Source organism: Anabrus simplex, chromosome 6 (genome assembly GCF_040414725.1).
Source record: "Anabrus simplex isolate iqAnaSimp1 chromosome 6, ASM4041472v1, whole genome shotgun sequence".
NCBI classification, from domain to species: Eukaryota; Metazoa; Arthropoda; class Insecta; order Orthoptera; family Tettigoniidae; genus Anabrus; species Anabrus simplex.
In genome coordinates this window covers 82,959,162-82,975,934 of record NC_090270.1, presented here as the reverse complement: position 1 = coordinate 82,975,934, position 16,773 = coordinate 82,959,162, and the positions used below count along the sequence as shown (strand labels likewise).

At 38.5% G+C, this 16,773-nt stretch overlaps 1 protein-coding gene across 9 annotated transcripts in view; it reads left to right on the top strand.

Moving 5' to 3' along the window:
* The window catches only part of lqf (epsin homolog lqf), a 255,684-nt gene that overhangs the window by 34,458 nt on the left and 204,453 nt on the right, over window positions 1–16,773 (top strand). For 6 of the 9 annotated variants that reach the window (XM_067149807.2, XM_067149808.2, XM_067149806.2 and 3 more), the window contains 2 exons: window positions 2,415–2,624; window positions 12,988–13,209. In XM_067149807.2, coding sequence (XP_067005908.1) covers window positions 2,415–2,624; window positions 12,988–13,209 — 432 coding nt within the window. The remainder of the gene's footprint in view (window positions 1–2,414; window positions 2,625–12,987; window positions 13,210–16,773) is intronic. The other 3 variants (XM_068228319.1, XM_067149812.2, XM_068228320.1) reach the window with 1 other exon arrangement.

Below are 16,773 nucleotides of genomic sequence, written 5' to 3'. Positions count from 1 at the left end.
TCAACAGTTGTGGGACATATTGCAGACAGCATGGTTCGAGATTCCCGTGGAGACCTATCAGCACCTGACTGCGTTACTGCCAGCATGTCTAGCTGCTGTCCGTACTGCAAAGGGTCATTATTCTGTATAATAACAGGTGGTCACATTAAAGTGACTCGACTGTGTACTTTCTCTTAAAGCAATAATCACCTCCACTGGAGAAGAGAAGAAAAAGTAGGAGTGCTTGAAAGACACACTGACAGCTGGACCTTGAAGAACACTCTTGATGTCTAAATTTGTTGACTGTTTGAGTTCTCAACTGACGAGATATTATTGACAATCCAGGAAATTATAAGTATTACATTGGCTCCTTTAATTTTCATTTTTTCTATACAATTTATCCTGGGTTTCTGTAATTTTTATCATAATGGTATTCAATTTCTACGAGATATGAGGTGTCTCATTTTTATCCGTTACAGCTGTATGGCATTGTATAAGGAATGTTGTAGTTGCGTGCAAACACAAGTTGGCAGGACAAGTTGGTTCAAAATAACTAGTGGGCTGAGACAGGGAAGTGTTCTATCACCAATCCTGTTTACAATAGTAATGGATGACATCATGAGAACAGCAAAAGCAGCATATGGAGGAAGAGAAATGAACATGATGTTATTTGCAGATGATATTGTGATTTGGGGAGAAGATGACAGGAAGGTTCAAGAACAATTGAATGTGGTGAATGGGAAGATTGAAGAATGTGGATTGAAAATAAGTGTAGAAAAGAGTAAAACTCTTGTTATGACGAGAGGGGAGAAAGAAGGGAAAGGTCAGATTAGACTTGCAGACAAAACCCCTGGAAGTAGTGGAAACGTTTAAATACCTGGGGAGTGAATTAATGGAGAATGCTCGACTGGATGCTGAGATTAGTAAAAGGATTCAAGCTGGAAGTTGTTTCTATCATAGTGTAAGAAATATGTTATGGGACAAAGATGTGCCAATGGAAGCAAAGGATACTATGTACAAGATGTATTACGTACCCATAACAACTTACGGAGCAGAAACTTGGACAATGACAAAGAAGGATGAGAGTCGAATACAGGCAGCCAAAATGAAATTCTTGAGGAGTATGATACAGAAGAGTAGACGAGACAAAATAAGGAATGAGAAAATCCGGGAAGAAATTGGAGTGGAAAAAATGAATGATAGAATAGAGAAGAGCCGACTAAGATGGTTTGGGCACATAAAGCGAATGAGCGACGAAATAATGCCAAAAAAGGTGATGGAAATGCAAATCCAAGGAAGGAGAGGCCGTGGACGACCACGATTGAGATGGAAGGATACCATCCAACGCAGCATTATAGAAAGAAACCTGGACTGGGACACAGTGTTGGAGGAGGAGTGGTGGAAAGACCGAAGAAAGTGGAGAGGAACCATATTTGCCCCTACCCGGCTACAGCTGGATAAAGGGAAATGATGATGATGATGATGATGATGATGACAGCTGTATGTCATGATTACACTATTCTGAAACTCACTTTCTTTAGTGTAGGGTGCTCACCTCCTTCCTATGTTGAGACCCTTCATCCCTTCATCATAAGTAATCATTCCTAGAAATGGTCAGTTGCCATGAATTTCTGCTATGTTCCATGGTCCTTCATAGTTGTCTTCATTGCTGCATAACTATCTGCATGTTCATTAATTATTTCTTTGGTGAATTTCTATCTTGGTTGTTCAAATTGTGTCTTTCCTTCAGTGAACCTTCCATTGCAGGCCCCTTGGTCATTAGGGTGAGAAGCCTGCTTCTTACCTGGAGGCCTCAAGTTGAAGTCCCAGCCTGGTCAAGGATTTTTCCCTCTATCTGAGGACTGATTCGAGATCCGCTCAGTATATGTGAAAGCAATTAAGGAACTATCTGGTAGTGAGATAGTGATCACAGTCGAGAAAGCCAAGAATAATAGCCGAGCGGATGTGTTGCACTGACCTTGCATCTCCTCGTAATCTATAGGGCTGTGGGCTGAGCAACAGTGGCTTGGTGTGCCAAGGCCCATCAGGGCTGTAGCGTCGTAGGGTTTTTGTTTATTTTCTTTGTTTGTTTGTTTGTTTGTTTGTTTGTTTTTGAAACCTTCCTCTACTGCCTGTATGGAATCTGAGTGACCTGTCACAGTTCCTCGCCAGAACAGGCACTGCTTGTGTATGAGGTGTACTAAAGATCTTTTCCTGGTTTACTAACACTCAAGGACCTTTGAATTGAAGCTCCTATCCTTCAATGATATTTCATCATCCTATAAAAGCACCACATTTTAAATACTCCCAGGCTGCTGTTTCCTGCATAGTGTTGTGTCCAATTTTTGATACTCTTAAGTACTTTAATGTGCTTTGTTAATTCGGTAAATTAATAAGTAAAATGTGTTTTAATATGTTGAATTTTCTTTCTATAGGTAAAAGTTCGTGAAGCCACTAGCAATGATCCTTGGGGACCTAGTAGTACTATTATGTCAGAGATTGCTGACCTCACCTATAATGTTGTGGCCTTTACTGAAATCATGCAGATGATTTGGAAGAGATTAAATGATCATGGACGCAATTGGCGTCATGTATATAAAGCCCTTGTTCTTTTAGAATACCTCATTAAGACTGGCACTGAGAAGGTGAGACTTCATATTTTTATCAAGTTATATGAAAATGACTGACTTCATTACCTCATTTTTCTAATTTCCAAAATTAATCTCTCTTTGATCGTATAGTCCTTTAGAATGGTTAACTCTGTCATTATGTGTTATCTGGATATACAAAACATCAACATAACTATCTATTCCTCCTATATAATTTCTTAATTAATTTAGGCCTATTGTAGATCTCAGTTAAGAACCTTTTTACTGTCTGAAACTCCACAAATGATCACTGTTTCCCTCCCGTGATTTCTTTTTGAGTTTCAACTGATTTCTCAACTTCTGCACTTTCCTGACTTATTTCTGAACCTTCCATCATGGTTATAAAGTCCCTGTTCTCAACGTCACCTTGGATTTCCTTACAAGCAATAACCTCCTTGTTATTTGACTTTTTATTGTCTTGTTCAGCTTTGGTCCTCTGTTAATAGTACGCGATCTCAAATTGATTTCCCCTTTCACTTCCCCTGACATGCCCCCCAAAATACAAATATGGAACACAAAATTACACTCCTCACATTTACCAGTTATAATTCCAAAGGCTTAGATGTGCATATTCTCTAAATCAACCTATGATATGCTGTCATTCAAAACAAGTTCTGAATTATTCGAGCCGAACATTGGGCGCAACTTTGTGAGTGTTCTCGGGGTTTACACATAAAATATGCCCTACTGTTGGGCGACAACTTTGCAATTAACTGATTGATTACACTTACAATAAATGGAAGTGCTAATACTTTGATTGATAATGGGCGTCAGCTACAAGTAAATGTAATGATTAAAGAACGAGAATCTCGAATTCCTCTAGGGTGTTGGGTAATAAGCTTACTTGACAGCATAACCTATAATAGGTTTTGGGAAAAGGATATTGTTGTACGGTTCCCACTTAGAATTTGGGATTACCTGCTTTACCATGAACTAAAACAATTAACTGCACTTGATACTAAACAAATTGTATTCTTAAAGTTTGAACTGGAAATCATGAGATTTGCTGCGATACTGAAATTACAATATAAAACTCTGAAATTAAAATGGCATGCAGCTCTAGGCATTAAATTTAAAGTACACTTCGCCGGACATTTGAAATCTTCGTAAAGGAAATTTACCCTCACTGGTTCACTTTGTGTTGTTGTGATGTGTTTCTTGAAACTGGCGTCAGCTGTAGTTATCTCAGACCTGATTTGCTGACTTATCATCTTATCGGTGACTCACCTTCACCAACGGAAGATCTCTCATTAGCATGGCCTATATATTAAAGCACAGTGCTCAAACAATCAATTTCAGACATTGCCCACCGTGCTGTTAGTCTCCATTTACCTCTCACAGAAACGACACAGTCAACTCTGCTAATGGTATATGGAACACATCCCAATCATCTAATACGTCTAACCACTGAAGAGACATCCATCTGAACACTCACTATGGGATGCAAGCTGTTTTATCATCTCTCTTTGTCGCATGGTTCACCCCTAAGGCATGGGCAAATCAGACTGTGACCTCATTCAAGCCAAGATTAAAAGGATTGCACCTTGTGTGCCAATAGCAACTGCAGGGTAAGACCGTAGAGCTGTTCCGTATGATAAGACTTCCCTGAGAGTACTTCCTGCTTCAAAATGAACTCGGTGACGTATGGGTAACCTGTAGTATGACTCCACACTAAATGTAGCTGTATTTCACCACCTAGAGTGCAACTCCTTAAATGTTCGTTCACGTAATAAATTAACCTGTTACATGTAGCAGCAAATCTCACAGTATACAAATTCCCTTAATTCTAACACACACACATATGGTACATAATAGATGAAATGAAATGGAGCAAGCAGTAAATAATTGATAGCAAAATCAGGTGATGGAATTGAATACAAAAACTAATGATAGTTCATAATAATAATACATGCTGAGGAATGTAAATTCAAGGGGAAAGATGCTTGTGAATTCTTCAGAAAAATAAAGTGTGTACCGGTACGTAAAAGATCACTTTGACGATAGCAGAGAAAGAAAGATCCTTTAGATATTTGTCTAATAAAAGTCCAGCTCCAGACGAAATTGTAATTAATTAATATTGTAATATGTGCTGGGAAACCTACCAACACGAGGCTGACTTATATGAGCACCTTCAAATACCACATGACGGAACCAGGATCGAACCTGCCAAGTTGGGGTTGGAAGGCCGGTGCCTCAACTGTCTGGCCACCATTTATTTTAATAGCTAAGGGAACATTATGAATCTTGCTGATAACCATAACTGTAGTCTTTTTGATGTTCATCCTCATACCGTACTTCGAACTAGCTGGATTAACTACGCTAATGATATACTGTAGTCCTAGGTCTGAATCTGCAAGTAGTAGCATATCTGATGTTGATTATTTCCCTTTTCACTTGAATGTAAGCTGTTTCATTTTTAAGAGCTTCTTTGGATATCAGCTCTGAGATATGTCGAAAAGAAGGGGTGACAGAACACATTTTTTGGTGTACACTTCTATAAATACGAATTTCATCTGACACAGATCCTTCCACTCATAATTTTGCAGTCTGTAGCCAGTGAAAGTTCTTCAGAAGCCATATGTCTTTACTGACGAAAGTCAAGTTGATAACAGTTTTTATTAACGTACAATGCTGGATACTGTCAAAGGCTTTCTCAAAATCTTCAAAACGGACAAATATGTCCTTCAGTTGATCTAAACAATTTTGTGCTAGTACTTGAAGAGTAAAAAGTGCACTGTACCTATTCCACTTCAGACACTGAACTGTTCTCTTCCAACATTTTCTGTAGATTCTGTTATACAGTGAAACCTCATCAATTCGTTTCTCATTAAGATGTTTTCTCACTTAGCACATTGTAAATTCGAAGTCCCGTTTCACGTTTTATTAAATCTGTATAAAAACACCTCACTTACCGAGTCACAAATTTTTGCTATTGCTGCTTAGTACGATCAAATTTTTTGTAGCTTTGAAAACGTTTTATGTCATTGCTTTTGAAAGGAACATAATTTCCAACACAGATAGTGCCCTCACCACAGGAGGTCGAGGAAAGTTGCGGGAAAACAGGAAAATGACTTGAATTCCTGAACTTTACAGGGTAAATTACACCTTCAGGAAGCAAGCGATTAGCCTCATCAGGTAAGTTCAGTTTTGCATGCTGGTTTTCAGTGATATAACTTGGATAAATATTCAAGTTATATCACTCTGTGTGTGTGTGTTTTTTTTTACCTCTTAGTTAGTCTGTAAATACTCTATATCCATGTATTTAAATATGTTTATATTTTTCTAATAACACTTATAATGTAAAATACATTTCAAACGATTGTCAAATGAAGCATCATACGCTAAATAAATAAATAAATAAATAAAATAAATAAGTGATATAACTGAATATCCCAGTAAGCCTTTCTGTGCTTGTATTTCACATTCAACATACTAGAACTAGTTCCGACGCATTTTTTTTGGCGTCATCTTCAGCTGTACAAAGAAACAGAAAATAGGCAAATTATGTATAAAACTCATGATATACCTTAAATTGTGCGTAATATAAAACCCAATGAAATCTACAATAAAACAATTGAATAGGTGGACGTAAAAAGTTTATTTATTGTAATTTCACATTCAGTTCAGAAATTAAAAATCAATTCTATGTTGAGTGATAGAGTGAAGGTTGCAGTAGCGAATATTTGTCCCGTAATAACCTACCTACGGATATGGAACCTAATCGTGTGAAACTATCATGTTGCATATTTATCTTGTGGTAGTCCAGTTATGGATACTGAAAAAGTCGTGAATTCGTTTACTGGTGAAAACAAAATTAAAATTTAGGAAGTAGAGAGGCATCCGCATCATTCAGTGTTTGCACATGTATTGAAACTGACACCTTTGAGTTCCGACTCAAGTCGATGAAATTACAATATTAAACTCTGAAACTAAAATGGAATGCAGCTGCAGGCATTAAATTTAAAGTACACTTGGCCGGACATTTGAAACCTTCATGCAGGAAATTTATCCCTTGCTGGTTCCAGACGATATCTTCCCAGAGATCATCAAATTTATACCCGAAAAAAATATGAATATTGTGGGAAACTTTCAAAGTGTGATCCTTGAAATAGGAAATCTACCACGTGACTGGTTGGAGTCCACATTTATCCTCTCCCAAAAAGAACTACACCCCATCGCTGTAATGATTGCCGCCTGATAAGTCTTAGAGCCATATACTGAAGATTCTTCTCAAAATCGTGTACTGTAAAACCTTGTTAAGACATTTCTGTAGGGGACAGGGAAAGAGAACATGTTACGCAAGGAAATGTACTACTGAATATACGAATAAAAACTGTCCAACAGGGATGCGTAAACATTCGGTATATTTTCTCGACAAGCATGCATTTGAGATGGATGTTGATTCCCATAGGGAACCTGAAAGCTGGAAAATTTATAATGTCCAATAACGGACCAGCTACATTGGTATTATAAGCTTGCATTTTACGACATGTATCTATCGTTTCTAAAGATGAAGTGAGAGTATTAAAAGGCATAAAAAAGATGAGAGTACAAATATGAAAACCTTTTCCACTGGAGTTTATTAAATAACAAGTGTATTAAAAGGTGTGTAAAACACCAGAGAAATATGAAAATATTTGCATCGGTGCCCAAACATTATTAACGTACTATTGCAGATCACACTCTTCCTAAAACGTTAGCTAAAGCCACATATTTTGGACGGGTGGGTTATTAAACATTGTTTTCTGGTCAAACTCTTCGACCATGATTCATTTGGGGGTTAACCTCGGCTGTACGCGAGAGAATTATTTTGACTGCCGTCTTGACTACAACACTCATCAACTTGGGTTGAAACTCAGAGGTGTGAGTTTCAATATATGTGCAAACGCTGATTGATGTGGATGCCTGTCTACTTCCTAGATTTTAATTTTGTCTTCATCAGTAAGCGATTTCACAACTTTTTCAGTATCCATAACTGGGCTGCCACAAGATGAATATGCACCACGCTAGTCAGTTTCACACGATTAGGTTCCATATCCATAGGTAGGTTATTATGGGACAAATATTCGCTACTGCAACCTTCACTCTATCACTCAACATAGAATTAATTTTTGATTTCTGAATTGAATGTGAAATACAAGCACAGTCAGGCTTACTGGGATATTCAGCAATATCACTGAAAACCGGCAAGCAAAATTGAGCTTACCTGATGAGGCTAATCGCTTGCACCCCGAAGGTGTAATTTACCCTGTAAAGTTCAGGAATTCAAGTCATTTTCCTGTTTTCCCGCAACTTTCCCTGTCCTCCTGTGGTGAGGGCACTATCTGTGTTGGAAATTACATTCCTTTCACAAGCAATGTCATAAAACATTTTCAAAGCTACAAAAAATTTGATCGTTCTAAGCAGTAATAGCAAAAAATGTGACTTAGTAAGTGAGGTATTTTTATACAGATTTAATATGATGTAAAACGGGACTTAGAATTTATGACGTGCTAAGCGAGAAAACATGAAACAGCTCACATTCAAATGAACAGAGAAATTATCAACATCAGATATGCTACTACTTCCAGATTCAGATCTAGGACTACAGCATCTCATTAGCCTAGTTAATCCAGCCAGTTCGAAGTACGGTATGAGGATGAACATCCAAAAGACTACAGTTATGGTTATCAGCAAGAGTCATAATGTTCCATTACTGGTAGGTATTAAAATAGATGGTGCCCGGGCGCCGGCCTTCTGACCCCAACTTGGCAGGTTCGATCCTGGTTCAGTCTGGTTGTATTTGAGGTGCTCAAATAAGTCAGCTTTGTGTTGGTAGGTTTCCCGGCACATACAAGAACTCCTGCGGGACGAAATTCAGGCACCTCGGCATCTCTGAAAACCGTCAAAAAGTAGTTAGTGGGACGTAAAAACAATAACATTATTGTTAAATGGTAAAATACTGTGAAGAGTAAAGGGATTCATGAACCTTGGCTACTAGATTGACCATCAACTAAATCCTAATGTTGAAATCAAAACAAGGATTGAGTTAGCAAGAAATGGATTTATGTGAATGAAGCAGTTACTCTGTGACCTTCAGCTTATTTGAAATCCACCTATTAGATTTGCTAAGTGCTATGTTTGTTCTATCCCTCTGTATGGAGTAGAATCATGGACTCTTGAAGTAGCTATGGAGCAAAAACTCAAAGCTTTTGAGATGTCGGTATATCGACATATGCTGAAAATACCTTGGGCAGCACAAATGACCAACCAAAATGTCCAGTGCACAGTAGGATCAGAGAGAGAGTTGCTTCAAAGCATTACAATAAGAAAAATAGCGTATCTCGGTCATATCAAAAGGCTTGGAAGATATGAATTGCCTCAGCTTGTCATGGAAGGAAAGGAGAGGAAAAGGACTTTTGGCTCTCTAATATATTACAGTGGACAGGTCTGAATCTACAATAGGTACAGTAATTAGAACAGATCAGGACAGACGTACATATTCCATAATGATCACTAACTTGCGTTAAAGAGACGGCACTACGACAAGAATAATAATTCCATAGTAACCCGTTTCTCAACACTTGGGGTTGTTGCCCATAGTTCATGAACTAGAATGCCACTATTGAAAGTTTTACACTGAACCATTATGTGCATCAAACTGCGACAACATTTTTGAAGTAAAATAACATACATACATACATACATTATCATTATAGACTGTTATGCCTTTCAGCGTTCAGTCTGCAAGCCTCTGTGAATTTACTAAACGTCGCCACAATCCTCGATTTGCAACTAGTGTTGTGGCCTCATTTAGTTCTATACCTCTTATCTTTAAATCATTAGAAACAGAGTCTAACCATCGTCGTCTTGGTCTCCCTCTACTTCTCTTACCCTCCATAACAGAGTCCATTATCCTCCTCCATTCGCCTCACATGACCCCACCACCGAAGCCGGTTTATGCGTACAGCTTCATCCATCGAGTTCATTCCTAAATTAGCCTTTATCTCCTCATTCCGAGTTCCCTCCTGCCATTGTTCCCACTGTACCAGCAATCATTCTTGCTACTTTCATCTGTTACTTCTAACATATGAATAAGATATCCTGAGTCCACCCAGCTTTCGCTCCCGTAAAGCAAAGTTGGTCTGAAAACAGACCGATGTAAAGATAGTTTCGTCTGGGAGCTGACTTCCTTCTTACAAAATACTGCTGATCGCAACTGCGAGCTCACTGCATTAGCTTTACTACACCTTGATTCAATCTCACTTACTATATTACCATCCTGGGAAAACACACAACCTAAATACTTGAAATTATCGACCTGTTCTAGCTTTGTATCACCAATCTGACATTCAATTCTGTTGAATTTCTTACCTACTGACATCAATTTAGTCTTCGAGAGGCTAATTTTCATACCATACTCATTGCACTTATTTTCAAGTTCCAAGATGTTAGACTGCAGGCTTTCGGCACAGTCTGCCATTAAGACCAAGTCGTCAGCATAGGCCAAACTGCTTACTACATTTCCACCTAACTGAATCCCTCCCTGCCATTTCATACCTTTCAGCATATGATCCATGTAAACTACAAACAGCAAAGGTGAAAGATTACAGCCTTGTCTAACTCCTGTAAGTACCCTGAACCACGAACTCATTTTACCATCAATTCTCACTGAAGCCCAATTGTCAACATAAATGCCTTTGATTGCTTTTAATAATCTACCTTTAATTCCATAGTCCCCCAGTATAGCGAACATCTTTTCCCTCGGTACCCTGTCATATGCTTTCACTAGATCTACGAAACATAAACACAACTGCCTATTCTTCTCGTAGCATTTTTCAGTTACCTGGCGCATACTGAAAATCTGATCCTGACAGCCTCTCTGTGGTCTGAAACCACACTGGTTTTCATCCAACTTCCTCTCAACGACTGATCGCACCCTCCCTTCCAAGATGCCAGTGAATACTGTGCCTGGTATACTAATCAGTGAGATATCTCGATAGTTATTGCAATCCTTCCTGTTTCCTTGCTTATAGATAGGTGCAATTACTGCTTTTGTCCAATCTGAAGGTACCTTACCAACACTCCACGCTAATTTTACTACTCTATGAAGTCATTTCATCCCTGCCTTCCCACTATACTTCACCATTTCAGGTCTAATTTCATCTATTCCTGCTGCCTTATGACAATGGAGTTTATTTACTATCCTTTCCACTTCCTCAAGCATAATTTCACCAACATCATTTTCCTCCTCCCCATGAGCTTGGCTGTTTGCAACACCACCATGATGATTTCCTTTTACATTGAGAAGATGTTCAAAATATTCCCTCCACTTCTCCAGTGATTCCCTGGGATCTATTATGAGTTCACCTGAATTACTCAAAACACTGTTCATTTCCTTTTTCCCTCCCTTCCTAAGATTCTTTATTACTATCCAGAAAGGTTTCCCTGCTGCTTGACCTAGCCTTTCCAGGTTGTTAGCAAAATCTTCCCATGACTTCTTTTTGGATTCAACAACTATTTGTTTCGCTCTGTTTCTTTCATCTACGTACCAATCCCTGTCTGCCTTGACCCTTGTTTGGAGCCATTTCTGATAAACCTTCTTTTTACGTTTACAGGCTGCTCTCACTTCATCATTCCACCAAGATGTTCGCCTTTTCCCATCTTTACACAGAGTTGTTCCTAGGCATTCCCTTGCTGTTTCTACTACAGTATCCCTGTATGCCACCCATTCACTTTCTATATCCTGAAGCTGCTTACTGTCTACTGTTCGAAACTTCTCACTAATCATATCCATGTACTTTTGTCTAATTTCCTCGTCCTGGAGATTTTCTACCTTTATTCGTTTGCAGACAGATTTCACTTTCTCTGCCCTAGGCTTAGAGATACTTAGTTCACTACAGATCAGATAGTGGTCTGTATCATCGAAAAATCCCCGAAAAACTCGTACATTTCTAAAAGATTTCCTGAATTCAAAGTCTGTTAAGATATAGTCTATTATGGATCTGGTACCCCTAGCCTCCCATATGTAGCGGTGAATAGCCTTATGCTTGAAGAATGTATTCGTAACAGCTAAACCCATACTAGCACAGAAGTCCAGCAAATGCTTCCCATTCCCATTAGCTTCCATATCTTCCCCACATTTACCAATCACCCTTTCGTATCCTTCAGTTCTATTCCGAACTCTCGCATTGAAATCGCCCATTAGCACTATTCTATCCTTACTGTTGACCCTGACCACGATGTCCCTCAATGCTTCATAAAACTTGTCAACTTCATCCTCATCTGCACCCTCACATGGTGAATACACGGACACAATTTTTGTCCTAATTCCTCCCACTGACAAATCTACCCACATCATTCGCTCGTTTACGTGCCTAACCGAAACTATGTTGCGTGCAATGGTATTCCTGATAAAGAGCCCTACCCCAGACTCTGCCCTTCCCTTTCTAACACCCGTCAAGTACACTTCTCTTTGCTGACTCAGCCAGTTCTACCTTCTTTCTTCCATAAGCCCCATTAATATTGACAGCTCCCCATCGAATTCCATTTCGTTCGCCAAGTTGTTTCCAAGGAGTCCCTCGCCTGTCAAATGGGAGTGGGACTCCATTACTCCCATAGGTCCGAGGCTTGCTTGAAGTGTTCTGAGCTCGGTATATTCATGAAGCAGGATGCTGCCCTACTTGCACATAGTCCAAGGGATCTCTCCTCTAACGGGTTATGGACCACCGGTGAATTGTATAGTCCTAGCCGCCTGAGCACAAGGAGGGCCACGACTCGGAATATGTCCGAGATGCCCACTCCCATTCCGTAGCAACTGGTATCCCGACTCTCAGGACCACTTACTAGGCCACTCAGCCATTGCCCATGGTTCACGAACTAGGACGTGACTACAGTAACCCACAAACATGAAGTAAAATAAATAAATAAATAAATAAATAAATTGGTGTTTGCATTTTACGTTATATTACATTTTATTACATATATTTTATTATGTTGCTGAGAGAGATGCTTTTGAAACCCAGCTATGGCTGACCTTTGGTTCTGTATGGCTCATATCCTGCATCGCCTCTATCTTGCATGCTTTAAAATGTAGCATTTCTTTGTCAAATAAACATTTCACATACTGGAACAGTTCATTTTTGAGCTTAGGGAATTTTCCACTTTATACATGTATTTCAAGAGGGGTGGGGAATGTAGGAGAGTTAACATGGGTAGATACAATTCAAGTTCAGGAAGAAGAATCTGATTAATAGCTCACTGACTGAAGGAAGTTGGTCACATTCTTACTTGTTACATATTTTCGTGCTGTAGAGTTAAAGCAAAGTTTACAGTATATTTGAAAACAAGATCACTGAAGGATGTTGTCTATTTGTTTTAGGTTGCTCAGCAATGCAAGGAGAATATATTTGCAATTCAGACTTTAAAAGACTTCCAGTATTTTGAAGGTAATAAAGATCAGGGTTTAAATGTTCGTGAGAAAGCTAAGCAACTTGTCCAGCTACTCAAGGATGATGAACGACTACGAAATGAACGTGCTCGAGCTCTTAAAGCTAAGGAACGATTTGCTCAAGCTGCATCTGGCTTCGGAAGTGACGGGATGGTAAGTAAATATGGAAACTGTGCTTACTTAAAGACGTATTATATCAAATTGTAGTGGCAAGAAACTATAAATATGGTTCGAGACGTGAATTAAAAAAAATATAAATATGAAATTAATTTTTAGTGTTTTGATAAAAACTGTATTTTGCCTCCATAGTAGAAACCCTAACTAGACTGTTAGTGTGTGTACAGCAGTGTTATCTGTTGGCAAGCTCTTTGGACAAACCGAAAGAGGAGTATAAATAATTTTTGACAGAAAATAAGGTAGTAGGAGGTTCCTAATTTGGAGTTATCTAGTGTTTGGTTCTCTGATCTGGTCTAGGGAATGAACTAGTTCGCAATGTCAGATTGCATTAGAACAGGAGAAGAGATGTAGACAGATACTTGAATGATTATTTCAAACATGAAACACACTTCCTTAATAAAAGGATGGGTCAAGTGACGTCGCTGACCATGCAGGAAGGTAGTTGTGGTTTGAATTCTGGTCAGTGGATGTGGGCGTAGTGTGTGGTAGCAGAGCATGGTTCACACTAGTGCAATGCCCAAGGACACTTACAACATTGAATACAGAGAAATGACAAAATCAAAACAAAGCACAAAATTACTTACCTTGGGACAGTTGCATACGTACATAAAGCATGGAAGGGCCCAGAAATATTAAGGAATAAAGAGGACAGGATCTTAAATTAACACTTGAGGGGTTGCCTGATCAACGTGACTAATAAAATTAAATAATGAGACCAAGTTAAAATTGGAGAGAAATATTTACTTAATAAATAAGTAAGATTAAAATTTCATGGATATTTACAATTGAAAACTTGGCACCTTTTAAATTAATAAAATGAATGAAAATAAAAAGATTTGAGAAACAGATACCATATAATAAATTACTAAATAATATTAAATTGAACCATTTGTTTAAAACTAAGAATGCTGAAAAGCTGATACCTTCATAGATTATTACAATGAATTTAAATACAGTAGAAGTCTGTTATAGCGATAATTCACAACAGCGAAAAATTTCCTCGCTATAGTGGATTGTCGTTATATCCGATTTTTGTATAAAAGTAGGAAACCCCCCCCCCCCTCCACATTAAAATTGGTATGAAACGGCAATCAGTTTGTTCAAAACTTGCGTTTCCGCAGATAATATCCACACTACGGTACGGCTTACTTGTTTGTTATTTTTCGAAATCCGATACTACGTGAAAGTGTAGTTTAATTTAATTCTGAAAAAATATCGTACCGTATTTCTCCGAATCCAAGATGAAAACCACTTTTTCCCTCAAAAAATTTAAATCAGGCTCAAAAATTAATTTGTAAAATCACATGAATGCCTTTGTTGTACTGTAGGCCTACGCATTTTTAGACGCCGAACATTGACTTTCGTCATGCCGTATTTTTTGCGGCTGCACAATTATTCTTTATTTCCGCAGGGTTAAATACCATTAACTTAAAATTGGCATCATAATACCGAAGAGAACCCGTTGAAAATTTGCCGGCAATACCTATTCCATGCGTCCCTACAATACGATGATCCATCAGGAAATTATTCTTGCTGTCTATAAAACTGTTACTTTTACTCAGCGTCAGACTTAACCAGCTACCACTGCACGCACGTCTCACTTGCCGGGTTCGGCCAATTTCAGCGGCTAACGATGTATAGGCCTAATCGCGGACGTTGAAAGTCAATGAACGAGTTTGTTGCGCCACTGTCTGGCCATTCCACATTTGCGTTTTTCATGCACATACCGGTACCTCACAATTTCATCTTCGACTTCTTTAAAGCGTCCTTGTTGCGGACCACTGAATGCATTTTTTGTACAGTACCGGTACATATTTTTTTTAGCTCTTTGTCTTCACGCTAACACTAAATATTGGCTTTAGTTAGGCCTATGCCGTATTTTCTTGCGGTTGCATAATTATTCTACATTTCCGAGCGTTTAATAACCATTAACTTCAAATTGGCATCATAATATCGATGAGAACCCATTAGAAATTTGCCGGCAATACCTTCTCCACGTATCTTTACAATACGACTATCCATCACAAAAATGGAAACAAAAATATTCCTGCTATCTACAAAACTTAATTTTACTGAGCGTCAAGTACAATAGGAGCGTTATAACTCTGCCACTGAGTAGCCATGGCCTTTCTAAGAAATCGAAGGCTGGCATGTTTTGATGCCATTCTGCAGATTTGAGAAACATTTTTGTAGAGGTTAATAGAACGCCATTCTCTCTTTACTATTTCCTGAGATCCAGTGACGTTACACAGGGGCACTGTACAACCGGTTGTCGCGGCTAGCGATGTATAGTAAAGAGGCGGTCGTTTATTGTCAACGAGTTTTGTGTGTGCATGCACGTGTGAAAAGAAAGCAGCGTGGTTACTGCGGTAGTTGCCAGTGGTATCCATTAAATTACTGTTAGGCCGCGAATGCAAGACAACCCTAATTTTTCGCATGAGATACTGAGAAAAAAAAAGGTCTTGGATTCGGAGAAATACGGTATCACTCCAGAGGTTTCTGTGGCAAACACTTCAGTTTTCTTCTTCAAACGGCGTCACCTAATCTAACCGTATATGAATCATAAAAACATATTTGAAACGCATGTAGATAAATGATAACCTCCTCGCGAAAAATGTACATGCGAGAAGATATGAAATATCCTCTGAAATCAGTGATGTACTCTGCCATATCTTGAAGTGTATCACATTCTTACTTAATTTCCATATACAACATTAAAATTAAGGTATCGTTTACTTCAGTCTTTATTTTTAATGAGTTAACAACTGCTATCTGCTATGTTTTTTACGCATTTATTACGAAAACGTGTTATTCTCTTTCATTTCGAATTTTCTTTAAAGAACAGCAGTCGTTGGGTATTAGTATTAATAATCAACTCCAACATCGCCTTTGAATGTCAATGAGAGAGCTCGCAAATGCACAAGGTGAGAAAACTATACCGTACCGAACATGATCGATCGCATTTTGTTGCAAACATTTCAGTTTTCTTATTCAAAAGCGTCACATATCCTAACTTAACCGTACTATACGTATGATGAAAACACGTTTCAAGCGCCAGTAGAGAAATGATCACCTTCTCGTTATAAATTTTTATAATAGCCTTTCCGTAATTTAACCAGACGCGAGAAGATATAAACTAACTTTTGAAATCAATTAAGCATTCTGCCATATGTCGAGGTGTATCCCATTCTTACTTAATTGCAGTATTTAGCCTAAAAATTAAGCGGTCGTTTAGTCAGCCTTAATTTTTAACGAGTTAACAATCATTATTGGACACGTTATTTTTGCATTTATTACGAAAATATGTTCTCTTTCATTTCGAATTTTCTTTATGGAACAGCACTCGACGGGTATTACTAATCAATGATATTGCCTTCGAATGTCGACGAGAGAACTCGCTAGTGCACATAACGCGGAAGCAATGCCGAAGGTAATCGATCGCATACAATATCATCGCTGGGGTGCATAAATTCCGGTAACGGAAAAGATCGCGCACGCTTAATCGCTCGTAATAACGGATGCCTCAGTGATAGGACTCTC